Source organism: Denticeps clupeoides, chromosome 2, assembly GCF_900700375.1.
Source record: "Denticeps clupeoides chromosome 2, fDenClu1.1, whole genome shotgun sequence".
NCBI classification, from domain to species: domain Eukaryota; kingdom Metazoa; phylum Chordata; class Actinopteri; order Clupeiformes; family Denticipitidae; genus Denticeps; species Denticeps clupeoides.
In genome coordinates this window covers 31075786-31096174 of record NC_041708.1, presented here as the reverse complement: position 1 = coordinate 31096174, position 20389 = coordinate 31075786, and the positions used below count along the sequence as shown (strand labels likewise).

Sequence of the window (20389 nt, the reverse complement as noted above, 5' to 3'; positions counted from 1 at the left end):
TGATTATTCACAAACCATGATGTAATTAAAAAGGCCCAAACAAAGACAACACATGCATACAACCTTCACAATGGAAGTCTTGTCCTATAACTGAAAAATACCTTAAATAACTCTAATTCAACATGTAATTCATGTCATTTAAAATCAGTGATAACATCAAGTCATTTTTATGTTGTTTATTATAAGAACATAAATCACTAAGTTGTAAATGGACATTATAATGGCATTTATTATATCAAGTTTTTGATTGTACAGCTAATTAAATTCTCTTGTTTATAATACAACATGCATGAAATACTTTTTTTGTGTGTGCCTGATGTAATTGACCCAATGAAATCACTTGAGAGCAAATACTTATATTTTAAAATGTTTTCCCAGAAAAAAAGGAATCCTGCCAAAATAATGTTATATGTTATTGTGCTTTTGATACAAAAAGATCTATGTTCCACTACGGAATACAGGTGAAAGTGTATTTCTTGGTGCTGGTCCCAAACCCAGGTAAATGGGAAGTGTAATCATTTTTAGTGATTAGAAAGTAGACATTTTTAAACATTAAGCATTCTCCTCTCATCAGTAATGGTCACAATGTGCGTGTGTGTGCATGTGTGTGTGCATTTGTTTTAAACCCCACACTTTATGTCTAAGAACAGAGACATTTCATGGTTACAAAGGCTTAAACAACCCACAATGAGGGAATGTCTGAGTGTTTATTTTAAGATAAGAAACCTATTAATAAGTGCAAAAGGTCTTAAAAGACCTTCAAAGACACTTCAGCCAAATGAAAATCAGGGGGTGAATTAAATAAAATGGGTAGGTGTTACCTTTTAATGTCTAATGCTCATTATAAGGCCAGAATCATGAAAGTACTGTGAAGTTGCCTGTAATTAACTGGTGGAAAAGAGCAGAGGGGGAGTTTCAGTGCACCAGAATAAAAAGACTTTCTACAAGCCACCAAACTACACTGCGCGGCACTCGGGCAAAACCCAACACTACACTAATGGGATGTATCAAAAGTCACTGCTGAAAAAAGAAAGTATGAGGTGATGATGAGGAGTGGAGACTGAGATGAATATAGCTTTTTCATGCTGAGGAGGAGCTCCTGTGCATGCAGCACACTCAGTGCCTCAGCAGAGCAAACACACACACACACACACTATTGTTTTAATCACTGTGTGTGGTTCTGGAGTAATAACGATAAAAAATGTGTAATGTCTTGTATGGCGTCACGATGTCCACCCTCAATGATGGGTCTCAACACAAGAACAGTTGCAGTACAAACTAAGTACTCATTGGCAAAAATTCATTTAAACACAAACACACACACGCACACACATGAATGGGCATAGATCCTCAGATTTTCAATCCCACAGACACAGAAAATAGCCCCAGAACAGAACAGGGCTTTATGTAAATGTGAGTCCATGTTCTTTCCTCCGAGCATGTGTGGCAGGACGACAGACTAAACTCGCAGCCATGACTTGAGGCTTGAGTCTCTATGGTCATTAGTGAAAGTAAATAATTTGACAGGGGTCCCTCTGATGGACTGCTGAATTATGCAGAGGACGTTTAAAAGGGCAAACAACACAAAGCCCTACACGAACACTGGGAAAATAGACTCGGCAAACAGAACCTTCCAAGTGACTGCAGTCCTTCCCTCAATGAACCTGCCCGTGCGGCAAATACTATCAATTACAGACGTACTGGAAGAATCCCTCTGATTTGGGATCGTCTAAGATGCCGGCAGATGGCCAAATCTCATCTCTTTGCGCGTTTCCACTGCCGTGCCACAAGACACTCTGGTTGTAGCGTCTCCGAAGAGCAGCACGAAGCAGCTGTCCATTAATAAAAGCCACTCGCCACTGCATGCATGCTTGGGTGGATTTAATTGGTTGGCATTTGTAGCTTGCCACTGAATAGCATGGTAACAATTGTCAAACATTTCTGGTGTAAAGGCAAGAATAGGTTTTTAACCCTTCATACTAGGCTTTTAACCCTTCAACACAGACTGTGCACATTTCCGTGGGGATACTGTAGTAAGGTTAGTCATATATATCTAAAATCTATCAACCCCCAGAAGGCCAAATTAATTCATCTGAAACTGTGCCCAGTACACATCTAACTTAAAACAGCCCATCACTTACTTTTCAGAGCCACTTAGTCCTACTCAGGGTCACGACTGCCATCTCGGTAACGAATGTAAAGGATTTAGAGCAGTGGAACATGTGTCAGATTTCTGGTAGCAAACCTGTCAGCATTACCATCAAAATAAGAGGCAAAAAGCAAAGTGATTCTATTCAGCTTCACATAAACACTTCCTCTCACATCAGAGCGCTGGGAAACAAGGCGAGAGGCAAAACCAAGTCCCTGACAGAAGGTCTGACTCTGCCTCTTCCTCCCCACCCGACCCACTCCCTTCCCCAACTGTCTTTTCTGCAACTCTCCCTTGTCTAGATAGACATTTGCACTGGAGCGTGGACACTTTTATTGCAATTCTGAATTGTGTTACATACAGACAGACACGCACTAACACACAATATTATACACACAAGCTCGCAAACGTACGTTCACTCATCCTAAAATGATAGGGACAAACACACACGCAAAACACAGAACCATACACACACACACACCCAGTGTAAAATAACACACTATACTGTATATTCTTAGTATGAATATGTCACTATTTCATTTCACTCGACAAAGCTGTGCAATTGGCTTGCCTTGGAAGTGCGTATTTCCCTGCAAAATGCATGCTGTGCTACAAAGTGAATAATATAACACTTGCATTTTGTCCACAGAAAGACACGCAAGTTGTTATATTATTTCATTCACAGAATGAAAGCACTGATTCACCTTGTGCACCAAACTGACATCCGCACCCACCATTTTGGAAGCTGTGTAGCAATAAGGACAGAAAATCATTTGACAAAATCCACAAAATGCGTTTCGTCGATGACAGAATGTCAGGTTGTCATGCATTTCGTGCACTTCACCATCGTCCTCATCCTCATTACCAGTGAATTAAAGAGAAGAGGGAGCGGAGCATCCCGGATTACAGGTGCTTGGGAGAAGGGGTGGCGACTCTGGCACTGGGTCGCCGAAATGATGTCACATGGCGGAACCTGAAATCGGTACCGCATCGCCAGGCTGAAAAGTTTTCTCTCTCTCTCTCTCTCTCTCTCTCTCTTTGTCCCGCTCTGTATTTGCTTCACGCAGGAGCCCTCGGCGTCGGGTAATGAACGTGGATCTATCCGCCCTGAGCCGCCGGGGCGCATTTCGCTGCAGCCGAGCTTAGCGTCCCGCAGTGAAGGAGAAGCGAGCTCCCCCGGCAGAATGCGGGCTCCGTTCGGCGCCCTGAACCCCCTGCTCGCCCTCGTCGTGTTCGGATTGTACCCGTCCATGGTGAGTCTCTCCGGCAACTTTTACTTCGAGGTGGTCGGACGGGGAAAAAAATGTCGTCGCGCAGAAGCTGCAATAACGCGAAGTTGCAGCGATGACGTTATTGTTGGGTTTTATAGTGTTGCCGTTTTTCAGATATTCTAATTTGTGGTCTTGTTTTCGAGCTTCCACCACGCCTGCTTTCCGTCTCGGTTCTCACTTATCGAACTGCATCGACACTCATTCATTCTCCTTGTGACCTGCGGTGTTCGGCACCACCGACACTCATCAATCCACCTAAAACCCTTTATAGCGTTGGAATAAAAACGAATCATTAAAACAACAATCATAAGACGAAATGCACGTGACGCAGCAGAGAATTGGCGCCGATCCGGGTTTCATTCCCCGAACATCGGACGGCGTGGGCTGAAGTGGACAGTGGAACCCGGGGTCGTGCGGACGTAACAAGTGGAGCTGTCCGCCCGCCGTGGTGCTGAAACGCAGACGCACGTCTGGCTACGCGTCCGCATCATTTGATTTAGTTTCATTTCAAGGGTGTCTGCTTCCCAACGAACGCAATGATGCCTAAAAGATGAGTCTATTCTAAAGGCAAAACATTAAAATATATAAAAAATATATATATATGTATATATATATATATATATTATTGTGGCATCTGTGCTTTGAATGATAGCTCAGCCTCTTAGTACCCGCACTCAATAGAAAGGATCAATAAATGAGTGGAAATCAAAGGGATTATGTCCTTAATGTCATTCATGCCAGCGAACGGCTGTGCCAAAATTCACCCCCCCAGGCCCCAATGGACTTTAGAACCCACCCACTCCAAAGATCTTCCCTTTCTGTGTGCAGAACTATACTTTTCACAGCAATCAAACGCACATGCCAGATGAGAGTAAGATCCTGGCACGACACCAGTCGCACACACCGGCCCCACACCTTGTTTCCATCTGAGTTAGGCACCTTGGGAGAAGAGAGAGTGAAGGATACCTCGGTGAAGACGCTGGGCTGCTAATAACAGGGGTTTTTTTTTTTTGTTTGTTTTTTTATCTTATTTTTCATAAAGATTAATAGAACTGCGCAAAATATGTGTGTTTTGTGATTGCTAATTATATTACACTCCTGGAGGATATTTCGGCGTCTGTCGGGGGCCGAACTTAATTACTGATTGAAATGAAACACTTGCAGAGGCATTCGGGCTCACAAGGAGCACACACAAAAACACCCCGATATCAAACAAACTGGTGTGCTATGGGGCCAAAATGACCCAAATGTTCCGTGTCCTTTGTGCTGCTTGCACTTGCTTTAAGTCAAAGAATAATAAAAAAATCAGATCAAATCAGAGAGCTGGTAGCAACCTCTTGCTCTTGCTTGTTTGTGTTGGCTGGATGTTCCGCATTCTTCGGAAAATATTAGGCACATTCAACATCCTGTAGTCTATAAATCTAAGGAATCACTTCAGCAGAATATTTTTGAATGTAAACTCTGATTTATGAGATTACACACAATGGCAATTAGCACAGATTATGAAGGATTACAGAGAGAAAGATCATCTGTGGCAAATTGCTTTCCAGGAAAAGGATTCAAATGCAATGTGGCGGTAAAAGGCTTTAATTCATTCATTTGCATTCAACGAGAATGCCATAGCCCACCCCATTACCTTTGTGTCTAAGCACATGGCCTGTCTGTCCGTCGGTCCGCCTCTGTCCTCCTTCTTCCCCCCTTCCGCCCACTTTTCCTCTTCTCTTCTCCCTCTCTGAGTCAGCGTTTACCAGCAGCCCCACCGCTCTCCATACAAATGCACGCTCGCCCCGAGCCAAGTGATAAAAGGAGAGCGTAACCGCGACGTCGTGCACAGCAGCTGTTTACAGACAGCACAGTGCACACGCTGCCATTAGCAGTAAAGCGGCTAATCTGCGAAGGTGGGCTTTTGTGGCGGCGACAGAGTGGTTAAGGCATCCGAACGTTAATTTTCCTTCTTTGTATGGCCAAGCAGGCTGATAGGGATGAGTCAGAGGAGGTGACACCTGCAAAAGATTATTCAGACTTGGACAGTTGATAAAGGTCATTGTTTCGTTTCAAGTTGGCATCATGAGTTGCTGCCATTAGGACGTGAGTGTTTTGCAGACCAAAAATTGCAGCACAGGCCCTGTGTCTTTCTCTGTTTTTTCTTAATAGTTCCTTAGTCTCGAGGGTGTTTGATAACACAAAAAAAATTAACATGTTGGCATAACACCAACCAATTCCACATTGGCTAGGACTAAGGTGGTATTAGAAGCCCTGCAAGAACCCAGTACATCCGTACAGACATGGGCAGTTATTCCTCGTATCATTACTAGAAGGTTTCCAGTATTTATTAAGTGAACATTCTTACACACACAAGAAAAAGATGCTTGTTCTTTATTCGTAAGGCATTGTACAATGACCAGCTCAATGCCATGTTGCTCAGCCTGTGCAAAAACAAAAGCCAAGACATTTTGCTTTTATCCCAAAGAGACACTAAAACAACCATTACTTGTGATAAACAAAAAATCATAATGTTGGGAAAGAACAAATGAAATACAAGTAATCAAAATCATTCAAAAAGTTGGGTAGGACTATTTAAACCTCTGTTATAATTCAAAATAGCAGTTGGAACCTGATTCAGGGGTTAGAATAATTTGAAGGTGATTTGGCAAAAAGACATTTATTTCAAACTGCTCCTTCACTAAAAATTGCTGTGAGCTGCATGGCTTTAAAAGATGATTAATATAGATTTATGGATTCAGAACTCAGTTATGTACCAGCTTAAAACAACTTTTCATTCTTGTTTTTTGCTTTTTCTAACATAATTCCATCACAGACCCTTCTTATGACAAATCAGCACTATGTACAGCTCAAGTATTTTTAACATTTACATTTTACTTTACAATATGTACCTACAGTTGAGGCAAAAATGATTAGCCCCCCAGGAACTATGGAACATTTTCCTAAACTTCTTCTCAATGTTTGCAGTATTGATGAAACTTGACATAATCAAGTTGCTATTTAGTAGCTTTTGATTCATTTTGTAATATAAATACATTTTAGGCTTGCTTTATATCAAATATAGTAATAATTGGGGTGGTCAAACATATAAGCCCCATGTGAAGGTTTGCTTTCAAAATACACCTACAGTAATCAACCAATCAACCTTGAAACCACACATGTACAGTCAATTGGCTTCCTAGCAACATTCAATCAGCATTCTGTTACTCACCATGCCAAAGAAAAAGGAAATCAGTCTGGATCTCATGAAGAATATAGTAGGGGCTCAAGTTAAGGGGGAAGGCTACTGTGAAGGCTTCACAGTGTCTAGAACTGCTGCATGATGCATAATCGCCAAAGTACAAGGCGACAAATTCTAAACCTGCCATAAATGGAAGATTTCAAGAACTCTGGAGAGTAAAATAGTTAGCAAGGAGCCCCAGATATCTGCCAAGATGGTTTTTGCTGACCTGGCCTCTCCTGGAGTCAATGTTTCAAGGCCAACGTCCCAGAAGAACCCCTTTAGTCAAAGAGTGGCACATCAGAGCCTGACAGAGGTTTGTCCATGAACATTCAAAAGGCAAAGATGACTTTTGGAAGTCTGTGCTTTGGTCTGATGAGTCCAAACTGTTCAATCCTAGGAAATCAGTTCCCACATTTAAACATGGTGGTGGGAGCATCATGCTTTGGGGCTATTTTGCAACCTCAGACACAGGAATTCTTCACATATTGACATATTGAAGGTTGGAATTTGTCCAACAGTTCTTCAGGGATACCAAAACCAAGATCCTGGAGTGGCCTGCACAGAGCCCAGACCTCCGTCCTATTGAGAATCTGTGGCAGGTGCTCAAGGTGAATGTCCAAGCTCAGAAACCATGCAATTTAGAGCCGCTAGAACAATTAGCAATGAAAGAATGGGCCAGAATCCCAGAATCAGAGAAAAGAATCCCAGAATCAGAGAAAGATCAGCTTTTCCTCCACTCCCGCATCGCATGTTCTGAAGTGGCCGAAAGAAACACTCGCAAAAATATGTCACGGCACAGCGGTCAAAGTTCAAAGTTCAACAAATGACCAACCTCAGTTCAGGCCGCCACAGTCACTACCAGAGCAACGTCATTATGATGGAATCGATTATGTTCTGCACTGTGCCGATGCAATGTCGCCCGCAACTGCATCGCAATGCATCCATTATTCGATTAAATTCTACAACCCAGTAAAGAACTACTCTAAGAGATTTATGCCAGTTGTGGCTCAGAAAGGGTGCACTATTGACTTATTAATGGTCAGAGGGCTAATAATTTTGGATGTCTCGTCTTGTTTCAACTTGTACTACCAACTAATGTCAGGGTGGTAATAGCCTACCGGGTCACATATTCGCCTATGAACCAGAAGACCCAGGTTCAAATCCCACTTACTACTATTGTGTCCCTGAGCAAGACACTTAACCCTAAGTTGCTCCGGGGGGGGTACTGTCCCTGTAACTACTGATTGTAAGTCGCTCTGCATAAGGGCGTCTGATAAATGCTGTAAATGTAAATGTAATTAAACTTAATATACATTTTTTAAGATTTTCTTATTCCAAAATAACAAACACCTGCTTTTATTTATCATTTTTATTGAGACATCAAGAGTGTTTTCTAATTTCATTACTGGGGCTAATCATTTTGGTCTCAAATATATATCATAACAATAATGCATACTGGTTCGAACATGTAATATGCAAGAATGTTAATAGTCATGGATATGTTACATATTGTGCAATGACTGTGACCTGTTTAGCCAACTCAACTTACCACCAGTTTTCAACATGATCTCTGTTGATCAGATGATCAGATGCAGTAAATTCACTCAAAATCCCACCTTATAAGAAACACCTACCTGGTACCTGGATGGTTAATTGACCACTTTTGTAGATGTGGACCTTACAGTTGTGCATTGAAGGTGCATCTGCATGCCACTGCCCATCTGATGATGCATGTCGGTCTTTAATCACCCACTAGCCGCCTCCTCAATGGCTTATTCTTCATTTTCTGACCACGGCTGACCAGGCATTATTTAGGTGTGGGTCCATTCTGAACACAGCAGGGACACTGTGGTCAAAAATGGATTCCCCTGATTAGCTACTAGTACTTTGGTCTGCCTAAGGCTGTAAGAGGGTAATGAAGGCCATTCATCATAGTTGCATAGTGACTTCATGTTGGTAAAGGCCTGTTTCGATGCAATGTTGGGATTGTGCCTTTGTGATTCATATAAAACATTTTCAGACACACACACACACCCTTGCTGCATATTGAAGAAAAAATTTATAATGTATGGTCACTTGCTACAAGAGGCAAAAAATGATCTCCCCATACAGTCCAGCAGAATGTCCTCACTGAAACTTCATGTGTTTCCACATTTCATAGAGCACTTGGTCCTCTCTGAGATCCATGTACAAGGACACACACACAGACACACACAAATATGTCCATATTTCCTACGTTCACTTTCCTGCAACAGTGACCACCCGTAACCATTTGTCATGGCGAGCGTTGGCTGCCTTTACCGTCTGTCTTCAATTCAGTTATGGCAGTCAACAGAGACAAGTTCATCTTGCCCACCATTAGAGCAGAAATGTTAACTCATTTAAAGGACAGGGCCATCCATTACAGTACAGATGTGAGGCTTTCACCTCGGCTGCTTCCAGCGGCAGTGCGCTCTGGTCTGCGACAGCTCATTGTTGGTTCGAGATGGTTTGATCAATGATTTTTTTTGGGAGAACGACGGCACAGTCAGGCAGGAGTCTACGCATGAGAGAAATGCCATCTGCTTTTCAAGCAGCTGATCGTTATTTAAAAGTGCACGCCGCTCCTTGAGAATTAATCCAGATACTGCAGCGTGGGCAGTCTCCTTTATTGCTGCTGCTCAGATGTTGGAGACGGATGGCACTGACGTTTGGTTTCAGAGTGAAAACTTCGGGAGGGCACAAATGAGACAGGATGTTGTGTGCGCATGTAAGCAGATTCTGTAGGCAGGCGAGCGTGTGATTGTGTGTGTGACCGGGTGGTGGGTTGCTCTATATAAGCACTGAAATGAGTCTGAGCTATATAAACCTGCGTCTGTCAGGGTCGAGTCTACTCAATCCGTGCATATGCAAAATGTATAGTGGAAAAAAGTAGTTCTCTTCCAGGATTACACTGCAGAAAAATGAACCTAGAAATATACAGAAGATTCTAGGAATCCAATAAATTAAGAAAGGAGTACATAACACACTAATAAAAATTATGTACACGTCTAAAAGATAATTTTCATAAATTCAGGTTGTCACAGATCTTTTGTACCTTCTGTGTTCTCTGGTTAGTGTGTGTAAAGAGATAAAAGAAAACTAGAACTGTGCAACTGTCAATAATTAAAATAATAGCAGATTATAATAACCATGCACATAAAATGACAGCACAAAAAATGGACAAAAGAGGATTAATATGTAAATTGTATTCATAGATAGAAATAAAGCCTCTCAAATTCTGAATTGGGCTGCACAGTTAAGCAGCAATTAAGGTGTGACGAGACCTCACACCTTCAGGGTCATGAGTTTGAATCCTGCTTTGAATCCTGCAAATCTTTGGAATTTACTTGATTTGAATGTGGACATTAGTCACACATAATCAGAATATGGCCAACCGACAACTTTTTCTCAATTTATTGTTACTCTTTAAAGATAAGTATTTATTTAATGTAAGATTGGTTTTAAAAATCATGAGTCAACATAGTATTCAGTTCCTTAATACCAATTTATTACGTAAAACACCATTTTTAGTTTATGAGATCCTCAACTGTAATGTGAACTTGATGTATTTCACCTTGTGAAATTTATATTAAAAATTTTATGAAGAGTAAGGACAGAGAATTTAGACGGGCATCTTACAAGCATTGGTATTTAATGATTGCCCAGGTGAGAGTGTGCAAAATGATCACAGCATCTCCTACTCAAATTTTACATTCCCAGCCTACAGACACCAATCCAATCCCCCATTTCCATTTTTTCCAGAGTGGCTCAAGCTTTGTCCATGTGGCTTTTGCATGCTCTCCTCTTTGAGTTGTCTGGTTCCCTCTTGCAGTCCAAAGGCATGGGTGACCGCTGAATTGGTGAGGCACGCTGCCTTGGGTGTGTCCCAGCACTAAGCCCGATGTCCTGGGATGGGGTCCACAGATGGGAATAAATGGCAATGGATAGATAGTTAGTAAGTGAATAAGTGAATAAGTGAGTGTGAACTGAATAATCAAACAGTTGTGCAAAATTCTACTCAATGTGTGTTCAATTCAGGCCTTAATTCAGGGGGCATGTGAGTGAACCATAAACTTGTTCCTGTTTATATGCATAACTGAGCCGAATGTCTATAGTGTGTGGCCATACATAGAGGGCACTGTGACTGCAAGTGATAGAGAGAGTGACAGCAAGGAGATTTTAGAGAGAGAAATGCATTGTGGTTGTTGGCCAGAGGCAGTTCTAAGTGACAATAGTAAATCCTCCCAGTATGAAGCAATCAATGGGTAAACTGGCTTCTGATGGAGTCTCCATAATCACAATCACTCCTGTTATGTCATCTGTGGAGCACACCCTCCTTACTCTCTCTCACTCTCTCTCTCATTATACACACAAACACATATTGCACACACACCTTCTCCTTTACCTTCCTCCTGCTCTCTGATTCTCCCAGCTGCCCGCCGTATGGGTCTCATTTGTACCCGTGTTCTGTTTGCTGTTGTTTTGGGGGGGGTTGATCTGTCCCGTTGGGCACCTACCCATGCACATTGCATATAAAGCCTTTGTTTGGACGACACAAATCATACATCAATGATGGGAATCTGTACTAGTGCCAGCTGCACTGGACAGCGATTAGGAACCAGGAAGGTGCAGCTACAGAATGGTGGAAAACAAAAATAACATATGCCAGTTACATGTACCTCCACTGGTTTCAGAGCCTGTATTTTATATTTGTATAAAAAAATATTTTTTTATTTTACCAGCTACATCAAATTATGCTGCTAATTTATGACATTTTCCATCTAGTAAAATATTCAGCTACAAGGACCCACAGTTTACCCGCATCTGTTTAGACTCTTCCTAGTGCCCTTTATATTGGCAGCGAGGGCCCATGTAAAATGACTGAAGGTCATCAGCGTGCCATCTATAGCCAAGGATGAAGTGGCAGTCTTAAGGTATGTCAACAAATGTCAGGAAGAAGCGAGGAGTGCAGGACACTGGTGTTTTTCTCACCCCATTTCAGAGGAAAATGCAGCAAATGCTGGAGAAAATTGCTTTGATTACAGAACTAGAAAAAAATAGAAAAAATGTAGCATTTTGTGTGTGTGTGTGTGTGTGTGTGTGTGTGTCTAGACCATCGGGCCTAAGGAGGGCTGGCAGGTGTACAGCTCAGCGCAGGATGCAGATGGGAGGTGTATCTGTACGGTGGTGGCACCGGAGCAGAACCTGTGCTCCAGAGATGCCAAGAGCAGACAACTCCGTCAACTACTGGAGAAGGTGACTCACATGTGCACTTGCAGTCCCCTGTCCCCCCACCCTCAAACAAACACACACATATGTTAGTGGAAAATGTTCTAATACAGCGATTGGGAAGTAAAATGAAGACATGCCTGCATTAAATATGTTCTTTATTTTCTTTAATAAGCTTCTGATCACGTTTGAATCATAATTTGAAAAAACAATTGTTGTACAGTAATGATTAATAACTAACTAAACAGGTTTATATGCACTATTACATAATGTAATGATAACATTTTAACTTTACAGAAAGGAGGAGGACCCATATGCAGATTAGTACCACCTTTTATTTATTTTAAACTGGATGAACAAACACAAAGGGCTATATCTTTGGGAAAGGGGGAATTCTACACCAGGAAAGGAAAGGAAAGGCCGACACTCACACAGGGAGCACTCCACACATGCATGCCACCTGAAATTCAAACACAAGACCATTACGTACAATATTCCTCACAGACAAGACGGGGAAGTCCACGTAAGACCAAAGCCAAGACTACGACAACCAAGAAATGTAGGAGAGTGGCTGAGCACAAAGCATGTCTTCCTTTGCTCACTTCGCAGTCACTTCGCAGTCTCCAGGACCCGGAGCAATGATTCAGCCAAGAGTAATACTAAGGCAGGGAATCAAGGGGGCGTGGCCTGCAATCAGAGCTTTGGAAATCCTGGGTGCCCGGGTCAAAAGAGGAGACCACAGCAATGTCTTCCCTGACAATGAAATGTCATGTCACATGAAAACCACTGCACAAACCTGCACAAAGGCGTTACCCCACACTAAAAAAAATACACGTGTGTGTGCATACACCTACAAAAGCACACACACATGCATGCACATGTTGGATCCCTCTCTGTCTGTCTCTCTCTGCCGCACCATGCAGTCCTCCAGCTCGACACAGACATATTGTGGTAGTAATCATGATTTCGCACCTTCGGGGTTTCACTCTTCTGAGGAATCCCTCCTACACCTCATACACACTGACCCTAAGCTAAGAGTACTTACCCTCCATCTCACTCTATCTAACATGGTTTTACACACGCCTCACCCTTCTTTCTTCCCAAAGCGCTACTATGAACGTGGTCACATGGTCCGTTCCGCGACGTGGGGCTGACTTGGAGAGGGTCATTAATACCTGTATTCATGATTAATGACCCAGACCTTCGCCCCAGTGGTGGAAAATCTCCGCTCATGTTAGAATGCAGATATATGAATGCTTCTGCATCCCAGAGCCTGGGTCTGCAGAGGAACGTCTTTCATTTATGATTTATGGCCTTTCGCTGCTTGCCGTCCCTGTTAGGACGGATATAACCACTTCCTAGACAAAAGTTACGGGGTTGGGAGATACGCAGATGTGCGCTGCGATCTGTGTTGCCTACACGCTGAATTGTTAATGTAGTGCACATTGATGGGGTTGTGGTGACAGACAGGTAAACATGGGAATTACGTGTTAATCCCACATATGGATATTAAAAAGACTGGCAGTGGTAATGAGCAGAATTATACAGGACAGTGCTGCACAGTGGAATGTGTAAAATGTGTTAACCTGTTTAATGTTAGGCTATGTTCCCCAATGGACTCCAAGTTCATTATGAATATTCATACTGCTGTGTAAACAACAGCTTGAAATTGCATATTTGCTTATATTTGTTTTGGGTTTTTTTGTCAGTTGATGGCTTGGAAACATAATAATGTGAAATCAGGGCTGGTCAAAAATGTTGTAACAGCTGAATCCAGAATACATTGCAATAAATGTATTCAGTAATACATTCCACTACAGTAGCGTATTCTGAATATTTTATGAATACATTTAAAATACATTTTACCACTGTGCTGTATAATCATTTTTTTTTTTTTTTTTTTTTATACAGATAACAGATATGAAAGATGGTCTTTTACATGAAAGAGCCCAAGTTTTTTTATGGCCTCCAGACAATTTAAACAAAAAATAAATGTATTCATCTACAGAGATTCCAGGTGTTCCACAGTTTGGGAACCAATGACTTAAAACAAAGACAAAAACTTTTTTTTTTCTAAATTTCAAAAACAACAGTTATTTTTTTAATGCCATATCCATAAATGTTCTCAGTAGTTTTCCATTGATATAATACATAAATACATTAATATAAAGTGTTAATATGTATAAATAATATTTCACTTTTATCCATTGTTATTATATTAGTTACAATAAATTAATATAGTTCATATTAATAACTATGTATTATGTAATTATTTTAAACTTGCGTTAATATTGTGTGATATGAAACAGGTACAGAACATGTCACAGTCCATTGAGGTGCTAAACCTGCGCACCCAGAGGGACTTCCAGTATGTGATGAAGATGGAGAATCAGATGAAAGGCTTAAGGACGAAATTCAGGCAGATAGAGGAAGACAGGAAAAACATCATGGCCAGAAATTTCAAGGTATGATTTTGTTTCCTGCAAGAGCAAATTGCAAATTGAAATTTGTTCCTGTACCCACAGAATAGGAGTTTAGTGACAAACTCCTTAATATCCAGAGTGTTCCATCTCATTTTATATGTATAAAATAAGTTTGGACAGAACATGTAACAAAAAATTTGATTTTTAATTAGAAATAAGATGAAGTCAAGTCCACAAGTGCTGATTTTATCTATTTGCTGAGTTGACCTATTCTCTCTATAATCAGGACAACTGTTTTCAACTGCACTAAGATCATTTCTAACATTTAATCTTTCAAAGTGACAGATTAATTGTTCTTGATAATGGGCCTCTCTACTTCTATGCAGATATGTGTGGGCAGAGTTTTTGATGAACAATGATATTTAAAATGACCTTAAGTCATTTGAACTGTAGTGTTTCATGTCCCTGATCATGACACTCTATTGTTTGTCCAGGAGGAAGGGTGAATAGTATGAGCATTCAATGGAAGTTTTAAGATTGGAGATAAAAGCGGTTCTTCAATGGTTGTCAGATTTGTCAGTTCCATACAGATTTCATATACAGCAGGTTCTAAAAATATACCAAATACAGCAGTGCTCCCAAATGCTGGTGGGCTTTATTACAGCACATGATTGGCTGCCTGGTCTCGATTTCACTGTGTAGTGCTTTATTTTACTCCCTGTCAGACCTGGACATCCATTCTTCTTTCATTGTGAATGGATGTGCGTGTGATTGCGCATTACTTTGAGTGTCTTATGGGATTAATTTCACAATATATTGCTCTTGAGTCTCTGAACCCCCAGCCATCCACTCTTCACTCTCTGTGTGTGGCCATGGTGTGTCTGTGTGTGTTGTCTTGGTTGTGCATGTGTGTGTGTGTGTGTGTGTGTTTCTGGTTGTGTTTGATGGAATAGGAGCTACAGGATAAGATGGATGAGCTTCAGCCCCTGATCCCCGTGCTGGAACAGTACAAAACAGACGCCAAGCTCATCTCACAGTTCAAAGAAGAGCTGAGGAACCTGTCGGCTGTGCTCACCACCATTCAGGAGGAAATCGGGGCATATGACTATGAGGAGCTCTACCACCGCGTCATCAGCCTGGACAGTCGACTGCGCAGCTGTATGAGCAAACTCAGTAAGTAACCAGCCCTTCATAGACAACAGTGAAAAACAGTAAAATGTAACCAAAAATTATGAACAAGTCTAGATGTCAAGAGGGAGGCATTTGCTATCCTTGTGACTTGCAGAGAATATTCCTCTTCACTCACTTCCTCTTCACTCACATGTTGAAGACACACTGATAATGTGGAATAATGTAACTAATGTGATGCCCACTATCAATTTTTCCACAGTGAACAGGATCACATGCAAAAATAATATACATAAGTAATACTTCTAAATATATATATATATACACACACACACACACACTCGAAAAATGCCATCAGGCTGGTTGTTAGATTGTCTTAATATCTAATTTAAATAAATGCCAAGCAAATTGTATGCCTCTCTCTCTCTCTCTCTCTCTCTCTCTCTCTCTCTCTCTCTCTCTCTCTCTATATATATATATATATATATATATATATATATATATATATATATATATATATATATATATATATATATATATTTTTTTTTTTTTTTTTTTCCCAAACAGGCACAGTTAATGCATTATCTCTTAAATTAATGCCTGCACAGTCAGAGAGAGGGAATGACGTTCTTTGTGATTTATGTTCAGTCCCAGATATTAAAAAGAGAGATGATCATTTAGTTTGTAACACAGAAGTAACTGTTCTTAAGCCCTTAACATCCCATGTCCATTTATTCCAGTATAGCCTGTTTCCGAGTCGCAGCATTATCGCTACACAATAACCATGATGCAACACGCCTGCATGTAACCAAATGGCTGTCTAGGCACTCTTCAGTTTGTTTTAACTAATTATCCATGTAGGCGTGGGCTGTCATAACAGGGTATCAGACGTGTGCCCCTGGAGGATGTAGCTGAGCGCACTGCAACGTTGCATCTCTGTTGTTTTTTTCTTTAAACTAAGGTCTGCTCCTCCAGAGGGGCTGCTGATGTGTTTGTTTGGTAAACTCATTACGGGGTGCACTTCAAAGCTGCGCTCCGTCGCCGCTTCAGGCCGTGGCAGAACCGTAAGCAGCCTCTTAAGACGTCTGCGCGGGCATTAATCACCGGTAACAATGCCGGCATGCTGGCATCCGTCATGTGAGTGTTATAGATTTTTGCCCTCAATGGCTCATTGCTTCTGATGCATGGCATCCGCCCACCGCAAGCGCAACAAAATGAAGAGAGGGCGCAAGGAGAAAAATATATATTAGAAACACGGTGACGTCTGACACGAGGGCTCAGTTTTCATTTGTCTTTGCCTTCTTCAGGGATCGTGGGCAAGTGGCCCTTAATAACGCTGCCGAGGCCCGAATGGATTTAAAATAATGGCAAGGTGATAATGCATTAATAATAGCATAATAAAGTGGCAGGAGGTTGCCAAGTAGTGTCGGCGGCTGTTCAGTATGCTGCCAGCGGCACGTCTGAGACTGGAGTATGTCAGAAAAGCAAACACTAGTGTGCCGACACACTTTCCCTCCACACGGCGCAGTGGCACTCTGCACTGGCACAGGCATGAAATTAGCTGTAGGAATCTGGTTAGGAAACAGAAAGGGGCTTCATGCATCTTATCAACGTGTTCTGCAATTAACAGCATGTGGGAAATTGATGAAAATCACTGGACCCGTTACCATAAAGACATCTGGGACGAGATTCGGTGCTTGGATGACCGACCCGCTGGCATCATCCAGGAACAATAGAGTGAGTTGTGCCGGAATGTCTATTTCTCTTGTGTTGAGGCATCTCATGAAAGTGTTTTCTCCTCCTACGTGTTTAGGGAATGAGATTCGGTGACCATACGGACTGTAATAAATAGCCTATCAAAAGCACAGTGGGGGGCAGAATAGCTCAGGGCGGCAGAAATGTGCCTATTTCTTGTGAACTTTGGTTAAATCTAAAGTGTTGGGGGCCTGTGGATGTAAAGGGATTGTGGTAAAATACATCTGCAGCAGATACAGTACAGGCCAAAAGTTTGGACACACCTTCTCATTCAATGTGTTTTCTTTATTTTCATGACCATTTACATTGGTAGATTCTCACTGAAGGCATCAAAACTATGAATGAACACATGTGGAGTTATGTACTTAACAAAAAAGCTGAAATAACTGAAAACATGTTTTATATTCTAGTTTCTTCAAAATAGCCGCCCTTTGCTCTGATTACTGCTTTGCACACTCTTGTCATTCTGTCTATGATCTTCAAGAGGGCGTCTCCTGAAATGGTTTTCCAACAGGAGTTCCCAAAGGTGTTTAGCCAACAAGCCCCTTTGCCTTCACTCTGCGAACCAGCTCACCTAAAAACATCTGGATTGGGTTCAGGTCTAGGTGACAGTGGAGGCCAGGTCATCTGCCGCAGCACTCCATCACTCTTCATAGTTTTGATTCATTCAGTGAGAATCTATCAATATAAATGGTCATGAAAATAAAGAAAACACATTGAATGAGAAGGTCACACTCACATTTCTGCTGACTTGACAGTCTAGTGGATGTCAGTACATCAGCAGCCTGAGATTTGCCTTTAGTCAAAATCTAAAGTTGACTTGCTTGGTCAAGGGTTCTTGTTTCCAGACCAGCAAAGTAGTGTGGTGGACCAGCATCATCCAGTCCAGTGGAAAAAGCGTAAATTTGTCAAAAAGCGTAATGGGTATATTTAACTAGTTTACACAGGAGGCAGTTTTATACCTAATAAGAATTTAATATATTCTAAACTGTCATCCATTGCCAATACTGCAGTAAAAATTAACAAAACCAAATTAATTACAATAACTATACTTCATTTAAAAACACAGTAGCTGTGAATATCAATCATCATCTCAGGGCTTAACATCTGCTCTCTGGCAGGTGTGGTACATGGACAGCTACACCAACAGCAAAGTTGTGCGCGAGTACAAGTCCATGACCGACTTTGTGTCTGGGATGGAGTCAAGAACTTACTACCTGCCATTCAAATGGGCCGGCACCAACCACGTGGTTTACAACGGATCCCTATACTACAACAAGGAGCAGAGCAACATCATCGTCAGGTACAGCTTCGAGATGGGCCGAGTGCTGGCCCAGAGGGCGCTGGAACACGCCGGATTCCATAACGTCTACCCCTACACCTGGGGTGGCTCGTCCGACATCGACCTCATGGCTGATGAGCTGGGCATGTGGGCCGTCTACGCCACCAATCAGAATGCGGGGAATATCGTCATCTCCCAGCTGGACCCACAGACCCTGGAGGTCCTCAAGACGTGGAACACAGAATACTCGAAGAGGAACGCCGGGGAGTCCTTCATGATCTGCGGCACACTGTACATCACAAATTCCCATTTAACAGGGGCCAAGGTGTACTACTCCTTCAACACGAAGGCCTCAACGTACGAGTACACGGACATCCCCTTCCACAACCAGTACTTTCACATGTCCATGCTAGACTACAATTTCCGGGAGCGGGCCCTGTACGGCTGGAACAACGGACACCAGGTGCTGTTTAACGTCACGCTGTTTCACGTCATCAAAACCGAGGATGACTCCTAAAACTGGACAGACCCACTGGGATGTACTTTGTACTTTTTGTACATGTCCTGTGTATTTCTTTGTTTTCTTCAAACACATGGATGACACATTCTGAACGTGATCATTGCTTCAGGACTTCCTTTTATATCAGAACAGTGAAGGACAAAACAACATAGACATTTCAAGAATGAACTGGATTATATATATTTTTTAAAATTCATCTTTTTTCCAAAAAAAAAAAAAAAAACGTAAATCCATTGCTGCTAAACTCATTTGCCTTATTTATTATATTTACCTGTGTGGGACACAGACGTTTGATGGCTCTCGTGCATGTCCGTCCAACTTTTTTAATGTAATTTATTATGGTATAATAAGTATATTTCTCTAGTGCACTTGCTTTGTATTATTTATTTTCCATTGTGCTGTCAGAGACATCTGAGTTGGGCTGCCATAATGCAACCTGGACATAATTTATTTCCAATGCCTAGTGTTGTAACGCTGAGATGATGCTGTGTAAAGATTGTTGTAGAAATCGTTGTATCTCTGTGAGAATAAAGTCATTATTTTTTAATACAATGGTTATAGCCATTAACACCCGAATGCATTTAAATTTGAATTTTCTTTTCATTTCAAGGCAAAATAAGGTGAGCTGATACCCCGATGGTACTACATACAGGTGCAATATGCCTTTTTCTGATGGCTAGATGGCCTGGAGTGGCAAAACTGTCATGCGCTCGATTGGAGGTGTTTTTTATTCGATTTCAGATCTGTCCTTTTGGCATTTTCAACCAAGTTCAAGGCAGAAGACTTGGGCACAATTCGGATCGGCACCCTGTCATTTCCAGCCTCTCCTCTACCCCCCTTCTCATGCCACAAGACTCCACTGTCTGCCAGCTGTCATCCCAACCTCCACGCTTCCATGGACAGTGAGATGCAAAGTAGCGATCCTCCAGGATTTGCCTTGGCCATCACACATCACAATCCTCTGTGTCACACACACTCAGATATGGATGTATTTGTACATTTGTATGTACATTTGACTCACAATCTATGGAAACCGAATGAGACATGAGAATTGCTTTGGATAAAAGCGTCTGCCAAGTAAAGTAAAGTAAAGTAAAGAAAAAAGGGCATCTTTATTGCATCCCAAATAAATAAAAAACAACAACAGCAATTTATTTTTGTATAGCCTAAAATGACAAGTAGTATGTCTCAATGGGCTCAATGTGTGTATGTGTGATCGTACTGTGTGTGTGTGTGTGTGTGTGTGTGTGTTCAGGTCTGCCGGTGGACCCGGTGCGGTCCATGCTAGCGTTTTTAAAGCATTCGTGCTCTGCGTTGAAGTCCTGATGCAGTTCACACCAATCGGTCAAGTCGGTATGGCACTGATGTGTTTCTGTTTTTCGGAC

At 41.7% G+C, this 20389-nt stretch overlaps 1 protein-coding gene across 1 annotated transcript; it reads left to right on the top strand.

Moving 5' to 3' along the window:
* The first annotated feature begins 3039 nt into the window (after positions 1-3039).
* olfm3a (olfactomedin 3a) lies at positions 3040-19551 on the top strand. The gene is made up of 7 exons (XM_028970507.1): positions 3040-3058; positions 3217-3402; positions 11780-11923; positions 14206-14361; positions 15273-15492; positions 17078-17184; positions 18324-19551. Exons 2-7 carry the CDS (start codon positions 3334-3336, stop codon positions 18999-19001), a joined length of 1374 nt encoding a protein of 457 aa, XP_028826340.1. The 5' UTR covers positions 3040-3058; positions 3217-3333; the 3' UTR covers positions 19002-19551.
* The last annotated feature ends 838 nt before the right edge of the window (positions 19552-20389 follow it).